This window comes from Semicossyphus pulcher, unplaced genomic scaffold (genome assembly GCF_022749685.1).
Source record: "Semicossyphus pulcher isolate SPU_LCO1_2020_fin unplaced genomic scaffold, fSemPul1.0.p SCAF_12, whole genome shotgun sequence".
Taxonomy (NCBI): Eukaryota; Metazoa; Chordata; class Actinopteri; order Labriformes; family Labridae; genus Semicossyphus; species Semicossyphus pulcher.
In genome coordinates this window covers 11,376,645-11,399,851 of record NW_027211626.1, presented here as the reverse complement: position 1 = coordinate 11,399,851, position 23,207 = coordinate 11,376,645, and the positions used below count along the sequence as shown (strand labels likewise).

At 40.8% G+C, this 23,207-nt stretch overlaps 1 protein-coding gene across 2 annotated transcripts; it reads right to left on the bottom strand.

Annotated features, from left to right (window-relative positions):
- Positions 1-409: 409 nt before the first annotated feature.
- LOC138588601 (carbohydrate sulfotransferase 15-like) lies at positions 410-21,843 on the bottom strand. Of its 2 annotated transcripts, none has more exons than XM_069658813.1 (8): positions 21,680-21,843; positions 9,074-9,697; positions 6,994-7,330; positions 5,257-5,400; positions 4,410-4,566; positions 2,949-3,105; positions 891-1,038; positions 410-781 (listed from the first exon to the last, which is right to left on the bottom strand). In XM_069658813.1, exons 2-8 carry the CDS (start codon positions 9,539-9,541, stop codon positions 591-593), a joined length of 1,602 nt encoding a protein of 533 aa, XP_069514914.1. In that variant the 5' UTR covers positions 9,542-9,697; positions 21,680-21,843; the 3' UTR covers positions 410-590. The 2 variants fall into 2 exon arrangements, with proteins under 2 accessions (XP_069514914.1, XP_069514915.1); XM_069658814.1 differs by having other exon boundaries at positions 21,770-21,785.
- Positions 21,844-23,207: the final 1,364 nt, after the last annotated feature.

Genomic DNA, 23,207 nt, shown 5'->3' with positions numbered 1-23,207 from the left:
GATAATTGCAATGATTAAACATTCAGAAGATAAATAAACCTGATTATGTGTCCCCATCAGCCTTTATTCACATCTTTTATAAAATCCCCAAAACTAAGAAAACACAGTTTATAATTCTGTACAGCAGTAAGTATTAATCTGTTTTGTATCCTTTTAATAAGATTGTAAAATAAGACCTGAGGAACAACAGTGTTAGGACGTTAAGGTTCTGTTATAATCTGTGCTCTAGTGCCCTCTTGTGGTTAATTCCAGTACATCAGCACGACGTCACTCAAACGCTTCTCTACTCTGTATGTATTCAACTCCTTACCATCAAGTTTTCCCTTCTCTTTCCCTTTAAGGTTGTTCATATACATATCTTGTCTTGTGTTTAGGAGCTCTTAAAAGGCTTTTCAACACTTAAACCGCATCAAATTAAAACACAAATTTATTTAGAAAGCAAATAAATATCACAGACAAATCCATAAAATTCTTTAAAGCTTCATAATTCCATTTACAAACGTACATCTGTGTGCTATTTCTCCCACTGTATCTTAATTTATATCAGATTTTTTCACATCCTCGACCACCTCGTCCACGCTCCTGTCCCATCAGGTGGTGCTCCAGAGGAAGGCCTTGCTGTCCATCACGCTGGCCAGTTTATGGTTAAATGGGTGGTGAAAATCCCTGAGGAGGTTTCTAGTGGCTGGAAGCATCGGGCCCAGGTTCCTGTCTGCCGCCCGCCGGGTGTTAGACAGCGGCCTTTTAGTCAGTGCTGCCTCCTCCTGCTCCGACAGAGGGCCTGCATGGAGGAGGGGAGGTTGATAAATACACAGCTCACAGGCTCATGTTTCCTGATATGTGCATTACCTGTACACAGAGTATGTTAATGTAGCTTTTTGGATACTTACCTACACTGAGAAAATTAAAAGCTTTCTTGATTGTCCCTTTAAGGTTGGCTGCGTAGTCCTCCAGTCGAAGAATTAAAATCTGCTCCCTTTGGAAAACTGTCAGCCAGTCCAGTAGGAAGACGATGTACATCCCCAAATTGAGCCTAACCTGTGGGGGAAAATCAAATCAAGTCAACATCTTAAGTGTCTTGTGGTGAGATTGTTTTGTCAAATGAATTTCCAAGGTCAAAGGTCAACTTTTGATCTCAACTGGTATTTAAACACAGACCAGATGTCCTTTTAGTGTGCTGTGGTAAGAATTCTTTGTCAAAGCAGGCTGCAAACATTCCAGTGGCAGACAATAATAATGTAAACACTTCCCGGGAATACATGGAAATGAGGGATAAAGATGGGAATATACACAAATATTTGACTAGTATTTGTAGTATTGACAGTAGAGCTGCAAATCCTGATGAGTCACATTGCTGCACTGGGTGACATGACGCAGTTTGTTTTGAGTCAACACACACGCTGCCCTCCTGTCGTAAGTACTCAAATAGTTGCCAACAATTGCACTGATTTCTGTTTAAGTTAAGGTTGTTGTTTTTTAAAATACGGGCCAGGAACTGTTGATCTTTTTTTAAAAAAAGGAAATGAATATATTTCTGATTCATTTGCTTTAATGGAGCGAAGGAATGATTTTGAGATAAGTGTCATAGACAGGGCAGGGAGGGGGGAAAGTGTTCAGGGAAAACTACGGTAACACATTGCAGTTTTTTTTTTTCACAGGATTAGTCGACAATGAGAACATTTTTTGAATATAGCAGGCATCCTCCCCTAACTGTTCTTTTAAATTCCTACAATTAAAAGTGTTTCATTCAAAACAACAAACACAGTTAGTGTTGGGGCAGCTGTGAAAGAGCACTGAAATCAACACTTTAATAAGCTTTTAAATCAACATTAAGTCTACATGACATGCAGCTACAAAGAAACCAAACTATTTCTGTCAAACTTCACAGGTGAAATATGAAAACTTTAGGTCTGCTCATGTTTCAGTGTTGTATTAAACCAGATGCACTGACAATTTGATTCCTCAGGAGGGCGCCAAAGTCTAATACCATCCACTGAAACTGAGCTACTGAGCTGTGATTCATAAGCAGAACTTGAGCAGCATTTGAAAGCTCTTGTCTTTAGTACATAAATTCCAGAAGAGCCACATAAACAGAAACACGGTTATGGTGTTTATCTGAATGTTTTTGCTTGATTTGATTCTGTTCCGGAGGTTTCAAGTCGAGCTGATTGCTGCTTTTTCCTGCAGTAAATCTCCCAGGATAACACTGCTGTCACCTTTATATTGTTATACGGAGTGACAACCGACATGGCGCATAACTCAGCTTACGCCTGGGGGAGCGCTGCCTGAGAGAATATATCTCGAAGGGTCTGAAGTGTAATATCTTTTAAATGCACTTCTGAGCAGTGATATCCATTATTATACAACAGTTACTTCCCACCAAGTAATCTGATTGGACAAGAGGCATTGCATTAGTTCTGATATGGAGTACAACACCAGCAGCACTTAATTATGTATCACTCCACCTTAGGTGTTCTGAATACTGTTAATTAACGTTACACCCAGCGGTCTTCGTCATGACTGATCAAGCTGGTGCCTCTGACTCACACATGCCATTAAAGCAACTGCTAACAGACTCTTATTTCACTGGTTGCGTGATATGAACAAATACAGACACAGTTGGCAGGGACAAACGACGGCTTATATAAACAAAACTGTGTAGTCTGTTGTTACATATTACTTCTAGATCTGTTGTTGAAAGGCAATATCACACTAGAGGTCGTGCTGTTGTACTGAATATCAGCACGGCTCTTAGACATGACCAAATTACAGCCGTGCTGATATTCAGTACAACAGCACGACCTTGAGTGTGTTATTAGTTAAAACCACTTGGAGGACAGCTAGAAGTCTTGTTTTTACACATAATTAGATATAGTTATAAGAGCTGTAATTATTCTGTTGTAAACTAACATTCAGGCAGTAAAAAGTGAGACGTCATGTCAGCTCACCGGCATCGAGTTGGAGAGGCTGGTGTTGTAGACACAGGACCGAAGTGACCTCTCAGACAGGCAGGACTGAAACAGCTGTATAGAGTCTATGACCTTCTGATGGAAGTCCTCTGCTGACTTGTTGGCTATCTTAAAGTACAGGTAGTCAGAGTACAGCCTGTTAAAAGACAGAAACATTGTAAGTGAGTTGTAAGTTATAATTTTTATCAGATATGTTCAGCAAAATTACAAACTACAGAAAAACCTATTACAAGCAATTCAAATGTACCAACACTGCCCGGACAGATGAATTGAAGGTCAATGATGTTAAAATCATCTATCCACAGCTTGAGCTAATATTTCATTAGCTAACTATTTCAACAAGCTAATTATTTAAACCCTTTATCTAGCCTACTTATTAGGCTACTAAAACTAGTTATCGGTGACTTTTAGCTACTTTTAGCGACCCATGTAATAAGATTATACTTTAATTTAAGGTATTTATTTCAATCATGCATCCATTAGCCTACGTAAAGCTAGTTGGGCTATTTCAAACACATTCTGTTAGCTACTTTAAACAAACTATTTCGACTATTTATCGGTAACTTTTAGCTAAACTTTGAATTGGTTATCCATAAACTACTTTTCCCTCAAGATTTTAACCCTTTATCGATAACTCAAGCTTATCACTTGTACAGTTTATCCAATAGCTTCTTTTAGCTTAGCATTTCAGCCCTTCATCCATTACCTTTAGGTAATCACTTGAGCAGTGTATCTTTGACTTTTCACCTACAGACTTCTGTGCTTGCTAGTTAAAGATAAAATCCTGAAGTTTTCTGTTTTGTTCTATTCAGCGGCACCTTACGCCGATAAATAGAGCTACAGGCGCATACGTCCCAACTTAACCAGATGTCTACAATTGGCTCCCTTATTCATGGTTGTAACTCCTGATTTTCCTCACTGACGGTCGCTTTCCTTTTTTAGACTGTTTGCCTTCATCGGAGTGTAGAATTTGTTTCCTTTTCTTTGGATTTCCACTTATTGTTGAAGTTGTATCTGTCGTCATCAATCTTTTCTTTGTTTGTTCAGCCATAGTAGATTACTACTTAGTCGCTTGCAGAGACCGGACTACCCTCTCTGGCAGACCAACCACTGCTGGGTGATGGAATGCCGCAAATGTCGCCACAGACACCCAGTCCATAATAATACTAAATACTAAAGGCTAAAGGCTTTCATCAGTGGGCCATAGGCTCAATCACCATTGTGTTACCTCATTTGGCGATAGATAGCAACCAAACAGACATTTATTTACAAGAAAATCTTCAAGATTTTCACTTTAACTATGTTTTATGCACTCTTACATGATTGCAAAATTTTGTGTAAAGGTGTATTTCTAAATACTTGAGCTACTCAACAATCTTTCCATGTACACTCTGGCAAGTACAGAAGTATCCCTGGTCGGAAATCACAGCTCTACAGTACCTCTCTACTGGATCTCTGAGCATGATAATGATTTTGGCACCAGGCTGAACTGTGTGGATGAAGTCCTGGGCCAGGAAGGGAGGCTCTCCCACCTCCGTCTCTCCATCAAGATAGCTCCAGGCTTGATTGTCCCACATCGTGGATGCACTGGCTTCACCTGTAAAGAAATTGACAATCTAAGCATCAGCTCGGGAAACAAATTCAAAAGGAGCAAGTAGTGCAGACGATCAGGCATAATGTTGCAATGTTGAGGCCAAAAAACACTTGCCAAACATATTTGTGACAGTTGCAACATTTTAGTAACCATTCACTTCAGCAACCAAAGACACGTAAGCTTAACCTTCTTATCAGGACATTTCAGTTAACGCAAAACTACAAAACCAATATAATGTCCTGCATTGCCCTACAAAACATCAGTTCTCCTTCAATCAAAATGTTGTTTTTGCATTTAATTTGTGGTTTATTGGAGGATTTTCTGTCTTGCAAGGCCCTGCTAGAGAGATCAAAGTTTTTGTCAACCTAATTTATAATACAAGAGACACAGAGAGCCAAAAAAAACCTGGTGTAACAGCACCTGGAGGCAATTCTGGTTCTGTGTATACTTTGAATTACTGCTATAGTGCTCCTGAGGTCAGAGCCACTTGTGTGTGAATGACAATAAAAGGAAAGGAAGACAAAAGGCAGCTGGAATTTGAATCATGGTCAGGATCCAATTGTTAAGCTGTTCAAAAGACCTCTGAAAATGACAAGCCTAAAGGCGAGAGATTCTTCCATCTGACGCACAATGGGCGCTAACAATACCAAATCATACCCACCCACAGACACAAACACTTTCACATATGCTCACCTGTTATGAGCTGCAGTGCGCGGTTGTCTCCAGATGAATTTCCACTGATGTCTTCTTGGATTTTGTGGGCTGCCAAGTCAAACAGATCCAGGTAATCGTCCACAGGAAAACTTTCCTGGAAGCCATCTTTGAAACGGATATAACCTGCACCCAGAGGAACGAGGAGCTAAATTACAGCCTTTTATTAACTCTTCTGCTTTATAAATTCATTTATTGTAGTGTACGAGGATTGAATCAGTTAGTCTTTTGCAGACTTGAGTACAGAGACAAACAGGCAGAGAACAAACACACACAGTTCAATAGTTGCACAACACATTAAGTTTCTTTTGTGTCAACAGTTACATGTGTGGTTAATCAAAGCACTTCCTGCAAGCTCAAAGGAAAATGTCTTCATTGATGAGGATTAATGAGGAATTTTATGAGGAAGCAGCTGCAGATAGTCAGTGAATGAAGTTTAGTTTTTTAGTTTAAACACATTTAAATACTACCGGATAAGAACTGTGCTTATTTATGTGATACACTTTTTGTTTGATTATAATCATGAACTCTTTAACTGAGAAGCTTCCTGGTTCGAATCCCGGTTCGGACGTTGGGGGTCTTTCTGTGTGGAGTTCTCCCCGTGCATGCGTTGAGTTCCCTCCGGGTACTCCGGCGTCCAAAGACATGCTCGGTAGGTTTATTGGTGACTCTAAATTGCCCATAGGTGTGAATGAGGTTGTCTATCTCTATGTGTCAGCCCTGTGATTGACTGGCGATCAGTCCAGGGTGTACCCCGCCTCTTGCCCAATGACAGCCGGGATAGGCTCCAGCCCCCTCGTGACCCTGAACAGGATGAGCAGCATAGATAATGGATGGATTCTGAAACTGAATTTATTAGGTCAAATCCAAGTTGTGTTTTTTAAAGGTAAGTGAAGAGCATCCGAACAGGACAAAACCTGAACCAGCAAAGTAACTACTACAATAAAAGGCTTTGCGCTATCTTGAGATATTACATTTAAAAATATACAATGATAACAGACTGTTTAACTCTTTATGTTCCAATCTTCAGTTTTTTGTTACCCTAAAAGTACTAATCAATTGTGTTTATTATGAAAAATGTCCAGATTCTTATCCAAAAATCTTCCTCAAAATGCCATATTCATGTTTGCCTAAAGCACAAAGTGACACCAACATGTGTCTTGATTTATCCCACATACAGTCCAAATCCACAAAATATTAAATTTACTCAAATGTAGGAGAGGAAATTATAAAAATTGAGAACTTAAAATAATGAAACCATCAATCATTTGCTTGAATTATTACTTTAAACAAATAATTGGTTAGCTAATATTCGATGATTAATGCTACAGAAGGAAACATTATTAAGAATTTTGATCATTGCATGTCACTAACTATTTTAAATTGAAATAATGTTGACGTCTGATCTGTGACTGTGAGAGCCTGCCCCGTCTGAATCAAACAACCAATCAGGGTATCACGTAACTAGCCAATCACAGCAACTCTGTAGACGAGGGTCAACATCGGAGAAGCATTTTTCAGATGACGGCAGCTGCGGGAGTGGAAGGGGCTGAAGAGTGATACAAATGTTGAGGTCTTTTGATCCATTAGACAATTTTCCACCACCTGTTTCTGTCTAAGGATGGGCTTAATTCATCAGTTATAACTATCTTCCAATCTATCAGCCACAAACTTTTCCCACAAACATTAAGAACCACCATCCATCTCCTGATGACTCACCAAAGCGTTTCCTGGTCCACCAGTGCGGCTCCTTCATGGTGTTGAACTTGACCTCTGGGTGCAGCAGCAGCCTGTGGAACAAGTCCGTCGTGCCACACTTCGGCTGCCCGATGATGTAGAAGAACGGCAGGCAGCGCAGACGAAACAGTTTGCCGTCTCTGTGGTGTAAGTGCTGGTGTAAGTTGGCCCTCAGGCGGTCACAGATGCTCCTGAAGCTCTTGGAACGCTGAGTGAACAGGTTCTTTCTGTACGGATTAACGAGATCACCGGAGAACTCCTCCAACCAGCAAGGGCTCTTGATGCCGGGCAGGAAATCTTTTGGAATAACAGAGAACATCTACAACGAGGAACAGAGATCATTGTTAATCGGTTACTCTGAATTGCTCATAGGTGTGAGCGTGGAAGGTTGTCTGTCTCGATGTGTCAGCCCTGTGATTGACTGGTCCAGGGTCCACTCTCGCCCAGGGACAGCTGGGATAGGCCCCAGCCCCCCACGACCACAAACAGGATAAGCGGTATAGATAATGGATGGATGGATAGCAAACACTGTGATAGCTGATGCTTTGTGAAAGTAATTCTGACCCTTGAGGAGTTGGCCTGGAGTACCACCACACCTGGAATTATGTGTACATTTTTGTTAAGATTATCTGGATTAAATATAAATATCATTAAGTGATATGTTGCAGTAAAATAATCCTGCGTTGTCACGGCAGCCTTAAAGGGCCGGTTCGCTGATTTTCAACCTCAGTCCTATCATGCTATCATGGGGAGCTAATGCCATTATGGTAGGAAAAAAAAGCTGTTTCATGGAGGCCAGGGAGCTTGCTAAACTACACTTCTGTCTCGTTCAAAATTGTCAGGTTTGAAATCTAGACTGCAGACCTGAAGACTTTTTAGACGATCCACCGGTATTTTTTCGTCATATTTTGGATTCAGCGATCAATGTCCTTGAATGGAAAACGTAAGTATTTCACTCCAGCGTCTCTCGCTGGGCCGTTCCTTTCAGAAGGAGGTGCGCAATGCACGCTGGGTGTTGTAGGAATGTAGAATGGGCGACACCACAAGCTGTTTGTACAACTTCCTCCACAGCTATGGTGCCAATTTCAAATATTATTGCTTCTATCGATTACAGAGAACACCAGCTTTGACTGACGGCTGCTTTTTCAAGGGGCGAATTGCTCCTTTAAGATATTTTTGCTAACACAACCTATACCTGTATAAGTGCTTCTGTAGGCACCTGTTTCTGGTGTGGTATACTAATGACTGATATTTGTTAAATTAGCTGATTACTTGCATTACAGTATAACTTGGTATCAGGTGGAAATGTTCTGTTGCATCACAGGAGTGAAACAAGCTTCAGAGCTCCGGTATCATCTGCCCATAAAGAGTATCAACACATTATTAATGTTGAGCCGAATGACGTGATTTTGCAGCTTTGCCACTGATGCATCATCACCTACATTTTGAGCCATTTCCTACGACTGTTAGTTGCATTATGTGGTTTAACAACTCAGTAAGATATCCAAATGTCTGACACTGACACATACCACTTATGGGTATTCAGCTTACTGACTCACTTGTGTTGCCACCTCTGTAATAATAATTTACAGTGTAAATGTCAGGACTGCTGATGCCTTATACATTACCACTATAATAACATCGGGTAAGGTAAAGATGAGAACATACACCCAACATAGGATATCAGTACATTAACACATAGTAACAGCAGTCAGTGGGTCCTTATAAACACCAAACATGTAACCTGATATTAACTGAACAGCCTGACAAACATGGAGTTGAATCGACACCTCTGTCTGTCTCCACAAACACCGCTCATTATGAGCTCCACCACGCAGCCATTACCTGCAGCCATGATTGTAAGGTGTTATTTTTCAGCTACATTAAAGTCATTTTGTCATCAAAAATGAAGCAATCACAGTGGTCACTTATTGACACTTTCCAGTGCAGACTAGATTCATCATTTTACAGCATATTATTGCAGCCTGGAAATATACCAAGAAACAACATTTATTGTAGTTGGTCTATTGATTTAAATCTTGTGTTTTTTTCATAGACTTACATGGGAGTCCGTTTCAATTACGTCCTTTTCATCAGGCACCTTCCTGGGTGTGTATTCCAGTTTGGAGCTGATGATCTTCACCAGCAGTTTTATGTCTATTAAAGTGTTTTGAGAGGAAACGTCAGCTGCTGCCGTGCAGATCGGGACGCCCACGGGTCTGAGCTGATCAGGCAAGGGGGTAAACAACAGTCCTTTCTTGTCCCACATAAGGACGTAGGAAGCCGTGATGAGGAACATCAGCGTCAGGCCCATGAGGAAGCTCACCACTTTGACCTTTGAGAAGCTTCGCAGGTTAGTCAGAGACACCAGGGGAGCCCACTTTAAATCCAGACTTTCAGGCAAGTCTGTGTGTCTGAAGTCAAAAAATGTCCTGACAGGCCTTTTCCCATAGTTCTCAGCCATGGGCAGGCTGTGGAGACTGTAATTGCAGTCCTTTTGGCTCCCATGTTTGCAGTCTGAATGTGACATACTGACACAGAAGCACAGCAGCAGGCATGTAGAGAAACCAGCCAGGATGTTGTTATTTCAAAGGATGTGTGTCCTGATGTGTCCATTCACCGTAGTGTTTTAATCTGCAGGTCATCATTCATCTTCAACTTGCTCCCTTGTCTTCATCTGGGCTTCCTGTAGATGAGAAACAGTTGTTAAAACACGGGACATGTTTTTATTTAACTTCATTTTTCTTCTCGCCAAAAAAGCAGCTTCTGAGCTCCCTTTGAAGTATTTCAGTCATCCCCCCTAATTCCTAGAAAGGTGGTTTGAACACTTTTAATATCAGGGTATTTTAGGAAGCTTTATTCCCCATCTGGGGCATCAGTGTGCGAATTTAAAGCTCTACTCCCTCAGCACTTGTAACCTCTATAATGTTCGAGGTCAGCAGCAGCGTGCGTGTGGTCTGCTGGATGGAGAGCCCGTGCTTTATGATGAGGCCTTAAAGCGCAAGCAAAGACAAGCTCTACCAAAGAGACTCTCAAGGTTAGAATAATAGTTACTCTGTAATTCAACACTGAAAACACACCATTATTCCCTGTTAGGCAAAAAGCCCGCTGAGAGCTCTATTTTCATAACCTGGAAATATTATTTCCAAGATCAAGGTTTTTCACTGAGAGAACGGAGTGAGGTATTGATACAGGTGGAACGCACTCACTGTGGCAAGTGCAAGCGTTTTGTTTTCTCTTCCCGCCGCATGAATAATAAGAAACTCGTTATTATTTCAGGACCAGCGCAGAGAAATTCCAGATATCTCAGTGTAAAATGTTCTTAAAGCACTTCTCTGATACTTCCTCAGAACATTTATCTTTGGTTTGTTGCCGAGTCGGTTCAGCGACAGTCCCACCGGAGCAGGGAATGAAATCCTGCACTAGTCATAGCCAACTTTATAAAGCATGCTCATATTTTAGTGTTTTCTTTTCTGACTGCACAACAGGGGACTGTTAAAAGTGCAGCCACAAAAACATGATGTGACTCAACGTGCTCACACTTACAACATTAAAGGTGCAAATTCAGATCTAAATATTATTAATAAAGGCTCAGCTCAGTCATCCTACTACTGCTACTTTACTACTAAACCATTTGTGCAATAAAATCCAGATCGTGCAGACACCCACAGAAGTAATTGGCAGGCCGCCATCATAACTCTCAGGGAAGCCTATCATCTCGCCTTCTGTAGCTGTAACTGAGAGCAAATTCTTAAATTACTGGACAATGCCGTGAACTCGATACCAGCCTGAGGAGGTTTTCAGAGGTTATTGGATGTGTTGAGAGAGAGTGGCTCTGGGATAGAGGGACCAACACTCAAATCTACTGAAGAACTGAAGTCTTTTTTAACAGTGCAATAGTGCGCAAAGACTTACTGTGAGGAGAGGACAGCATGTGTACACACTCGTCATAATGTTGTCCAATAAAATCAGAGTAAAGTGGCCGTCCACAGATTTTACACATTAGGATTAGTTTACTTTTAACATGGATTGCTGCAATAAAAACAGTTGAATCATGTCATAGTGATGTCATCAGGGCTGGGTTTAAATCTACATTGTTTAACAAGAAAGCCCGTCTTACAGACTAACGGCCTAGAGATCGAAAGGCATCTCAGTCAGGCAGGTTAGATCTTTTGTATCACTTTTCAGTTGCATTATGGGTAGTGTAGGATTCAGTGTTTTTTTGTAGCTTTAAACACACATAGGACTCGAAGTCTAAAGAAATCTCGGCTACTGTTGTTTCAATTTTGACCAACTTTTTTCAACCAATCCCATGGAAGTGTGACACTAAAGTGATGAAGTGCCCCTTTAAGACCTGAAAAAATGATGTCATCACAGCATACTCAGCGCGCACACACACACAGTGCTTACTTGGGACCTGCATTCGTGTAAAATGTTCTCACTTGCTCCGAGCGTTGGTTGTTGATTTTGGAGCCTTGGCTTAATCGCTGTTGTAATGTTGTAACAGGTGGGTAAATCGTGGGTTACTCAAAGTTTGCACGAGTACGTACTTGTTCAATTCCGGAGAAAATCCTTCAGATATCGTAACGGTAGCTCTGAGCCCAGGCACACTTACCAAGAATTCATGACAGTGGTGTTCAGCAACATATTGTTGATCCTTTAAGAGGTGTAACGGCCTCACTTAATGAAGCATCAGTAGGCAGAGTTTAGCTCTTTATCATACCAATGACACCTCCTGCGAAATGTAATTCTCACATCTACAGTTGTTGATAGTTTGAGTTATTAGTGATTTTTTCTTCAACTGATAATAATCCCAAACCTTGCTTCACCTTAAACGTCTTATATTTTGAGTTGTTTTTATGCTCTTTAATGATGCGTTCGTGTCTTTCAAGCTGTGTTTTAAAAGGTATATCACTGTTTCCACTGTACTCTGGTCCCATTTTATTCATGCTCTGCACATCTTTATTTCGACAAATCTCGGTAATTGCTATCCCCTCTGATCTCTGTAACCATCTATTTATTCTTCCCATGAATGATTTATGTGTAGTTCGTGCAAAATTCAAAATCGGGGAGAAGAGAGAGATTCGGAAATGTGACAGAGCATAAAGAGGACAGCGAGAGTCAAGGGTAAAAGCTTGGAGTGGAGAAGTTTAGCAGCGACGATGAGAAACACAGTGTGAGAAAGAGCAGAAGAGACAGCCTTTGGACCCCTTTGGTCTAAAAATCGATCTGTGGCGGGAAGCAAACAGCAGGTGGGATTGACTGAGGTGAAACGGCATCAGCTGAATCCTGCTGACTCAGAATAAACACCAGCATTCGTCATTGCATTAGATGCTTTTGTTGTCCTAAGAGCACAAAATGTCACGTCTGATCCGGTAACAAAGCTGGAAAGGGATATTACTCATGTAGTTGTTTACTGTGAATCTATCTGAAATCTGACAGACCAAAGATTGAAGCTTACACAGTACAATAATTCAACTACATATATTATTCCTAACTACCGCATATAACCATGTGTGCAACTGTGCAAAAGCATTATTTTATTATGTATTTTTTACACTCTGTATTAATATTTATTCTTCAAGATTACACTACCAATAGTTCAGAATTAGGATGTTTGGAATGTGATTATTTTTGCTGGTATTTGGTCATAAACCAAAGTATAGACCAGGTTAAACTTCATAATAAGATAATGACGCTACATAAAAAAACAGATGATCACCAGAGTTAAAATATATTCATCCTTAAGGGACATTAATGTGTATAATGTGTATTCCACGGTTACTAATGCAGTAGTTATTGAGATATCTACCGTAAAATTCGGTGTATAAGACATTTTTAATAATTTCATCTAAAAAGTGGGCTGCGTCCTATATTCTGGTGCGACCAATATACCAGTACAAAATGCAAAGAGAGGTTACGGTATTTTACACAGACGACAGAGCTTTGATCTACTTAAAGCTTCGTCACGGACATGCACCGTCATGATCGCCAGCGAGCAGACATCCTCACGGCAACCAACGTTACTGTAGGCTGAGCTCAACCGGCAGTATTGCAATGGTGAAAACAGATGGTAGGCTAAATTTTGTGTATTTTTAATGTGTTTCAAATGAAAAGAAATTGAAATAGTGTTGAAATAACTTTAATAGCAATAGAAAACCTTTTTTCCCTCTGGGTTACCCCCAAAAACAGACTGCGTCTTTTATTACAGATTTTACGGTAACTAATAAAATACAAATGTTAGAGAGTAAAGGTCAGGGGTGGCAGTGTCAATATTCATCCTGGACACAAAAAGTATAGAAGAGAGTATCATGGCAATCCATCATATTGCTGTTGGGATAATTCAGTCTGCACTGGACAGATTGATCTTGGCATCCATAGCACCATGTCGCTTACGTGGCTGAAAACTCTACAAAGTTATTCTTGTAAGCACACACTTTGTTTTTCTTCTCTACAGTAATTTCCAAACTCACTAACAGTGCGGCCTAATTCCGGGAGGTCGTTCCAACAGTTGCTCTGTCCGTCAAACACTTGGCACCAAATCAACACTGATAAATATCTGCTCGCTTGATTTTTGCTGAATTGGTCTCCAGACAATTACTCCTGATGTGTTAGCTAAGCCCCGACCTCTCCATCACAGTGACACTATCAGGACTATTTGTACTGATATGTTGAAACTAAATGGCCGACAGCCATGGAATGTAGAGAGCGCAGCCATGCTCCCTCAGGAAAAACTTTTTCCATTTGAGTGCTCCTCTGTCCTCATCTGCAGGTCAAAATATCAAATGGAAATAAATTGCAGACTGCTGTGAAATTTGTTGAATCTATTCAGGATCAAAGAGTAAAACTATTTGGTTAATGTGGCCAAGAACGCAAGAGCTGCTGTTATTCTCACATTTCATTTCAACTATTATAAACCAAGGTCTCCTCTCTAAATAACTAATAGGATGAAACCGTGCTGATGTGCAGCCAATTTATTATGTTTATATGAAACCTCTTCTTTACATATGAGGATGGATAATGCATTTCAAATATCTGTGATGAGGACTAAAAGTTTATGAATGAACAGACGAATCAAATGTTTTCATGCCCTTTAGATGATCCAAACCACAATGTAAGATAACACACAATAATACCACATACAAAAACAGGGTGACAACGTCTTTCAACAAAACTAAGAGAGTCTTCAGTTATGCTAACAGTTTACGCAGCTAAGTGCTAACATGAGGATGCTAACATGCTCTAAATGACACTGCCAGAATGCTGATATTTAAATAACATCAACTTTACCATGTACATCATCTAATCATGCTAACATTTGCTGAGAAGTGCAGAAGAGAAACAGGTTTTTTAACCAGAAAGTCTTCAGTTATGCTAGCAGTTTATGCAGGGGGCAATTTCAGCTAAGTGCTAACATGAGGATGCTAACATGCTCTAAATAACACTGCCAGAGTGCTGATATTGAAGTAATATAAATGCAACCATGTACACCATTTAATAATACTAATATTTGCTAATAAGTGCAAAAGAGAAACAAAACTAAGAGTCTTCAGGTATGCTAGCAGCTCTGTGAGGCTGTAGGCCAATGAGGAACAAGGGCAATTTGAGGGAAATGCTAAAGTGAACAAGATGGCATGCTCAGAATGACACTGCAAGGGTGATAATGTTTAAATAGGCTAATAGGCTATAAATGTTATCATATTCACTATTTAAGCTTAGAATGTAAACAACATTTATGAACAAAACTTAAAGTTTTCAGTTATGCTAGCAGCTCTTTGAGGCTGTACTAAGACACAGGGGCAATTTGAGCTTCATGATATTGGAGCAGGCTAACATGCTCTAAAATTTAAATGACAATGCTAGAATGCTAATATAAAAAAGCTTAATACCTTAGCATGCTAACATTTGCTAGTTAGCACAAAACACAAACTACAGCTGAGGATGAAGGGAATGTCATGAGATTTGTGGGTGTTTGGATGTGATGATGGCACTTGAGGAAATTAAAGGCAGTTGAAGGGATTACAATTCATCCAAATAATGTAAGTCATCCAATAGCTGATATTACTTTAAAAACTGAACCCTGTGTTAGAGCAAAGTCCTGGATAAATGATCTGGGAACCATGCGTGTCTTTGCAAACATCTGTGCCAATCCATGAATTTGAGGTTGACACATGTCCCTGAATAATGGCTTGAGTTGTCATGTCTTAAGCACACGTAGATCCCTAAATGATAACTTAACCATCTGTCTGAATGCTTTAAAATCTAACCAAGAGTGCTGTGAAATACATTGTTTACTAATTTGCAGCAACAATATGTTCAGCTGTGATAATCATATCAGTAGCTGGTGGCTGTAACATGGACAAACCATGAGGCTCGTTATTTTTAATTAGACCCAGCTGTACAGATTCCACAGCTGTGTGTCAATGGAAGTAAAACTTTCCATAAACATAAACAACACTACCGTGTGTTGGACCGTCCGGTGCTGGCTGATTCAGACACATTTATTCATTGCTTGATTTGTTAATGACATGCACCTTACACACTGTCTCCCTGTCTTGCATCCTCTTATTTTCCCCTCTCTACTTATTGTTTGTGAGATAATGATGCCAATCAGCCAGAACCCAATCTGTGCTGCAGATACCAAAATACCAACTAAACAGGAAGTGAAAATCAGCCTACCCACAGAGCCTTCCAGAGAAAAAATGATGCATGCTGTATGTACAGCTCTGTTTAGTGTCAAAACTCTGAAACATTAGCATGAAATAGCTTTAACAAATGTGAAGAACATCTTGAAATTAGTTAAAGCGAGGAGACAAGAGCTCGTACACACATAATCTTGCCTCTCTCTCTCTCTCTCTCTCTGCAACATGTTTGAATCGCGTCTTCATGTTTAGAGCTGCGTAAACACATTCTGACCTTGTACAGTACACTTTGTGACTGGAACTTGGCTTAATCCCAGCGCTGAGAAATGGGAGGCACAAGAAAACCAATGCCACAAAAGGAAATAGGCCAGCCTCCCGGTTGACGGGGAAAGTCAAACAAAGACGGATGGGATACCAAACTGCAGAAATAATAACACTTTCTCTACTTGATGAAAAAGAAATCAGAAGTCGAAGCAATTTGAAGGACAGAAAAACAACAAATACTCCCCACTGGGAGGTACTAAAAGATCTTTTTTTTCTGGCCCTTTTCAGAGTCAGATTAGGGATAAAGCCTTGGCAGGAAATGTAACAACTCCCTGAGAACACAAATATCTCAGGAAGTGGACTCTCCATCGTGAATTAGTCCTCCCTTTCCTTTCCAATCCCCCCTAAGAGAAAGAGATGAGCTGGTTGATTTGCTGTCACTGAAGACCGTTGTTTGCCTTCACAGGAATCTGACTCCTTAATCTGTTAAACAAGCAGGCTGTTGAAGAAATAGTACAGTCTAAACTAAACAGACGCGTTCTAAGAAAAGCACACGAAATGTTAAACCTCTTGTTTAACAGTGTCTGACTTGATCGGCCAGGTCACCACAGTCCACCTTAACATCTGGAGAGCAGATGTGGTCCTCAGCTAAACTGTGTATTTGCCCGCATGTAAGTGTATATATTTGCATGTGTATGTTTTTCTAATAGTATTGAGTTGTTTGCTTTAGCAGCACTTTAAAACCAACGTGACATTAATAACAAGCAGAGAACATCTGAAACATCTGTCCTTACGTTTGCGAGGAAGAGGGAGTCCTGAAGACAGGAGGCAGAACTGAGGGCAGCCCTTGTGACTAAAATGAGATTTAATTTGATTAAAGTCGGGTCTTATTTTCAGAGCTATGGCCAATTTTCTATCAGTGTGCTCAATTAAAATGATTGATGAGACCTGGGATATGGCACGAAAGTCAGACAAGAGAAGAAAGATGTTCTTAAAACAACAGTTATGCAATCGTTCTTCCTTGGGGTTGTGAGTTGATGAGCTAGTTTAAACATGAACGCTACAGCAAGCACAGTAAGTCAAACAAGTGAAACAAGGACATCTGTCTGTAAACTACATAGCTAAAAACGAGAAGTGGACAGGATGGCACGGCTCACTGGGAAGTTACAAAAACATTTCGTCAGGCTTCTGTATTTTTTGTAATAGACATCTATGGGTAGTCAAGACTTTGTCACTTGTGTTGGAGCTTGAACTAATTGTGATAAAACAAGAACTCCCTTCCATCTTTGTTTCACAGCCATCTCTTTTCAGACAGGTGGCTAGGCTAATCTCTAAAAGGGATTGTGATAAAGTTGTTTGTCTTTAACAATGAAAAAATGTGGCTTTCTTGCTTGATACAAGTTTGAGTTGTGTAGGCCATTAGGAGCCATGTGGTAGGGTAGGTAGTGGCGGCGCTGTCAATACCTGGAACTCGCATTAATGGAGCCTAGGTCTGTTAAAGTTAGCAATGCTGCTTGGGTTGGGGTGACCACGAAGAGTCATGGGGTAGGTTAATTATAAGTACAGTATTGGGATGAGGGCACAAGGGGAGGGGCTTCTTCACTGAGCGCGTATCCTTATCATTAGGGAACAAGTATCTTGTGTTTAATTCAAAAAGTATTAAATGTGTGACGTAGCAATAGGCTGCTAGGCTAGGTCGCTAGTTCTAACGTACAGTTTATATGGCCTCTAGTTCCACATTATGCACAGAAGTTTGGCATGACATGATTTGGTTGCTAACACTTTTGTGCAACATGAGCAACCATCACGATCATTTAAAACTGACGGGAAAGCGGGTTCAGAGATTCCACATCAGTGGCGGCCATCTTGGTCGTTCATGAAAATGCTTTTATGAAACCTGTCCTTTATATTACAGATGGTTGTAATTAGGGGTGGGACAAAGTATCAATACGGCAGTATATCGTAGTCCTGACTCGTGCAATACAATTATCAACAGGCTGGCACCAAATATCGCAATTTTCATTTACAAATATGCGCCGTTCTTAACAGATTTCCCTGCGATTATGACTCAACATGTCACTACTTCATGGCTCCTAGCGGTGGCACTTATGGCATGAATGAGGGTAACGTGAACGGAAATTAATTGGCCAAAGAAATTAATCAGATATCATGATGTATGATTGTCTTGCAATATATAAATTATTGCTGAATCGTTGTATCGTGATATTATCCTTATCGTGGGCCACGTATTGCGCATCGTAACGTATCGTGAGCTACCCTGCGATTCCCACCCCGTAGTTGCAATTGGCCTGACCCAAATAAGGTCGGATGGAAATCTGTCTGAATGTGAGGGGGACCAGGCGCATCTACAAGAGAAAACACTGGCAGATTTGTTTGGTTCCCAGGCTACAAAGTTTGAATCTAAACGATCCAAAAGTAATGAATCCCAGCGCTGAGCAGGGTCTGTCTTATCAGGCTCTTAAACATTTATTTTCCTTAACAATTAAGCTAATGTGCAAAAAGTGGCTTCTCCTCCTACGTGACACTTGTATCTTCTTTTGTTGGAAGCAGGAGTGCATTTGGCTGCCAATTACACTGATGAAAAACGCTTGAAGACAGATCCTGTCAGTCCTGTTCAACTGCTGCTGCTTTTGATAGTGTGTGACGACCTAGTATAGTAAATCCCTTTTGCACACACAAAACATTGCCACATGACATGTAGGAGCTCGATCGTGCTTGTTGGAGCTCTGTGAGGCAAAAGCTGTTCACACGCGCTAAGGAGGTGTAAGAGGTTTAAACTCTGGAGTGATTTTTCCACAGAATGAATTAAGTTAAATGCGTCATGAACCTGATAAATATGAATCACTCCTGATTACCTAATCAACCTGTCACTTTGATCACTGCCCAGATTATAATACTTTTATTCGTTAGGGAAAACATTTGTCTTGGCCGGTGACCAAGACCAGATTTGACGCAAGGCTACAGCAAGTACGCAGCTAATAGACATTTTTGATGTGTTGCATTTCGTGAACTTTTACTGATGATTTTAAATGTTTCAAGCATGAAACTTTAAACTTCAGCTTTTGTTTAAGGTCAAGTGAACTTTTATTTCTAAAGCAAACATGAGTCATAATAGCCTTTATACTCCAGCGTAAAACATATCTTATCCATGACCCTGTTTATTCAGTGTGTCAGAATGGATCAATTTACTATAGTTTTCTGTTACTGAGGTACATGCGGAGCAAACAGCCTAATCTTATGGGAGAAATCTGTCTGGCTCAATTGTAGAAAATGAGAATGTTGAAACAACACTTCATCAAATGGAAGCGAAAAACAAAAGGAAGAAAAATCCCGGTGAAAAACATCATTAATCTGGAGAATTACTCAGCAGCAGGACAGCTCGAGCAGAACAACAAGGGAGTGACAGATGCGGATCAAAGTTTGACTACATTGAATCATCCCTTCCGGAACAGATTTCACAGCTGAAATAATGCAGAGCCAGTCGTGCATTACTGAGAATTGTTGTCGTCTCCAGCTCAAAAACTAGCGTCGCTTGAAATAGAAAGTGGGAGCCGTTTGCCAGAACACTTAAGGATCATATAATCCTCCCACATTCCTAATGTGCTCTGTTACAGAATCCTTTTCTTCCATTTGTGTTGGACCCCCAGAGTCCAGTCTAAACAATCTGATATGGTACAACTCTCACTTTCCATCTCCCCTCTCATACTTTCAGCATTACCTAAGCCTTCCAACATCAGTCCTTGCCAAAAGAAGCATTGCTCTGACATCTTAGCGGCTCTACGCACTTCTTCCACAAACTCGAGGGGCAACCTAAAACCTTATGCGCAGTTGACCAGACAGACTGCAGGGCCGGGTGCAGCAGACGGTGAGGTTTTCGGTTTGGGTGTGTGCAGAGTTATTGGGCGTGGAGAGGTGGTACGAACTGACTTTGTCCTCTTTTTCTCAGACTTTGAACCCTCTCTTTCTCCTTCCAATTAACAATAAAACACACATTTAGTTATTAAGAAACTGAGAGTCCACTGATGCGGTTTTTGTCAAAAGGTCATCTGCCTACCTGTCAGGTCCTCAGCTCTGCACTCTGAACAGAGCTGCAGCCCCTTTAACAGAGCCGAATGGGCAAACAATGAACTAAATGTCAAACAGAAACAGTGAGTGCACAATCATCTCACACTAGAGATTTTCTGTTACCATTTTTTCTTTGCTGATACCGATTCTCATACCCAGACTTAAGACTTAACTGGCTGAATCTGAGTACTTTTACAACTCTAGTGTGATGAACCAAAATATATAAAAAATGTTTAATGTATTATTAATAACATATATATATATATAACAGCAGTGTTCTACTCACTGTGTGTGTGACATGATTTCTATCATTTTTGTACAGCCTGGCTCAGTACACTTAAGGAATCCTAGCCTTGGGGTGCTGGTTTAGCTCAGTTGGTGGAGTGGGCGCCCCATGTACAGAGGCTGTAGTCCTCGTCACACTGATCGCAGGCTCGATTCCCGTTCTGCCGATCATTTGGTGCATGTCATCCCCCACTCTCTACTCCCAACATTTCCTGTGTATCTTCAGCTGTCCTATAAATAAAGGCAAGAGCCAAAAACAATAATCTAAAAAGAAAAAAAAAAGAAATCCTAGCCTTAAAACACGTTAGGCTAACATTAGCGGCAGCTCGACTAGCGGTCCGCTGAAATGTGTCAAATAAAGCTTCCTTTTTGACATTAAACTGTTTTATAGTGTGTCGTTGCAACTTTTTATTACTTCCTTTAATAAAATAAAATGCAGTCTTGAAATGTGTGATCTTAAAAACATGAATGCTGACATTTTGCTAGCTAAAGTCACACTTTCAGTTAGCACCACACTGTTGCTGTTTGCTTAATATCAGTTCTCATTTGCCGCTTTTGGAGAAGAAGAAACAATACAATATTTGACGCGAACAAATTATGCTAACTACACTCGCACTCGCCGATATCTGACACAACATTTTAGCTAATACGGGGGCATTTGCCAGAACAAAACAAACCAACCAAACCCCGGCAACAGCTGGAGTCACTTTACAGCTTTTTTGTTTGGGATGTATGAGAGAAAACACTACGGCATAATGGAAGGAAATAGTCAGGGAACATCTGTCATATAACTAGAGGTAGGCAAAAAACGCTCCAGTTTGTTATAATACAGTAAACAGAATAATTACAAGAGCAAGAGATTGGGAGCATGTGTACAAATGTTTAAAGGAGTTTATCTTTGACTCATAACACAGTGCTGTTTGTGGCTCTGACTCTGGTAGACCAAGTGTCTGTTACCCCCCAGAGACATGACACTGAGATATTCTGCAGCTGTTCAGTGAGCAAGAAAATATAACCAGGAGGAGGTTTGTTTTAAGTATTAGAAACTTTTCAATACATATTATCACTTTGGGGGACTTCATAGCTCGTTTTTGGTGTTAGGCTATGTCTTTATCTTTCCGAATTTTTAGTTTCATTCATGCTCTTATTGGGTGTTGCTGCATTTACAGGCAATCTAATCATAGACACTTATCTGCTGTCAGCGGATTTTTCATAACGTTTCCTTTGATGAAAAAACTGATCAAATCGAACTTTATTTCAAAACACGCAACATTTTTTATACCAGGATAATTAACAAAACATAATGAGGATGGGGATGAATCCCTTATAACATCATAAATCTAACAACTCCCATTTTCATCACACAAATACTGTTTTAAAAACATACTCACAGTCTACTTGAGGCGGTTTAATCCACGCGCCTCTTGTGCAGCCGCTCACGAGCCATGATGACCACCAATCAAGGCGACGAATAAACTGACCTGGCAGGTGTCTGTGTGAACCGCTGAGTGAAATAAACTCGGCTGTATCCTCAGCATCAGCGGTGCTCATGTTGACAGGCGCCGGCTGGGTTTTGTCGCGGAAATGAGCGACTTTCCGGAGTCTTCATCTGACTGAGCTCCCCCGCGCGCAACAGAGAGTGAAGAGGAAAGAGGATAGAGGAGAGGGGAGGGGAGCCGAGGTGCGCGCGAGGTGCAGCGCAGGAAACACCGGCAACAGAACCAATCTGATCTACATTTCAGCCTGCAAATGCCTTTATTGATTAGGTGTGACGTGCTGTTATGATGAATGGAATAGCACTTTAAAAGCAAATCAATAGATGAAGGTTTCCTCGGACAGCTTTCCTAATTATTGATGCCTTGAGGGGAAATAAGCTCCCTATTACCTTATTATCAAAAGTTGTCCTTTGTCCTGTCCAAAAACACAATATGGAAATCAAGAATCAACAAACTCTCCAACCTCCAGGTTTAAACCTGTGAAATTAATGTTGCTCTGCTTAGTTCTGCAGAAATTGATTTACCCCATGCAAAGTCCCTGCTCGGGGACTGAGTACTATCCAAAGGTCTAGGAACTTCCAGGGTGGGGCCTGCAGTGCGGACCGTCTCTGATTGGTCGAGAACTTGCAGCGTTTTATTTCACCCACCATGTTTATAACACTGCAGCTGCAACCTCACTGTTATCATAGTGCTTTGAGATGGAGTCTCCATGCTAACAGGCTAACTGGAGTGTAGCGCTTTATGGCGTCATCTTTGTTGTATGGCCTTCATCTTCTTCATACCGCCACCTACTGAGCTGGCGGTGTAGTCCAGTTACTTTTATTGCTTCTCCATATGTCATTGGCCTGATTTGCATAATCTTCCCGGGATTTTAGGCTGCTGTGGGAACGCTGACAAAAATAGGGCCACGGGAACCATTTAGTTCCTTGAAGAGAGGTTCCTGGGACCAAAAGTTCGTTTTGTGTGCTGAAAGTAAGCTAAGTCTGTTGTGTGCTGTGTATCGTGGGCTAATGTTAGCTACAGCTGGCGGGCTAGCTAGTAGGGGTTATGTATGGCTGTTTCAGTAGTAACAAAAGATGAATCTGCTTTATCATATCGTTACAGCTTAAGCGTTTTTTTAAGATCAGATGCACAGATGCTGTTTTGGTGACTTTGTGATTGTTGTTGCACACATTTTGTTGTGCACATCATATACCCTGGCCCTATTCCCTGGCTACTACCTCTAACTTAAGCGTTCTCAGTTATATACCGTAAAGCACTTTATGTCAAAATTATGTCCACAATGGCCCCAGTGTCCTCATAAAGCCCCACAGAAATCAGACCCATAACATGTGCTCCATCTCCTGCAAATGGTGCATTTATTTACCTTGGCAGAGTCACAGTCGTTCATTCTTATGAACAAACCAGACTCTTTGAATACATA

Coding starts and splice junctions, on each gene's coding strand:
- LOC138588601 (XM_069658813.1), bottom strand. CDS start 9,541: ATGTCACATTCAGACTGCAAACATGGGAGCCAAAAGGACTGCAATTAC. Junction 7,331..9,073: donor TAATTGAAACGGACTCCCAT/GTAAGTCTATGA, acceptor TCCTCGTTGTAG/ATGTTCTCTGTTATTCCAAA. Junction 3,106..4,409: donor CTCAGAGATCCAGTAGAGAG/GTACTGTAGAGC, acceptor GTCTTTTAACAG/GCTGTACTCTGACTACCTGT.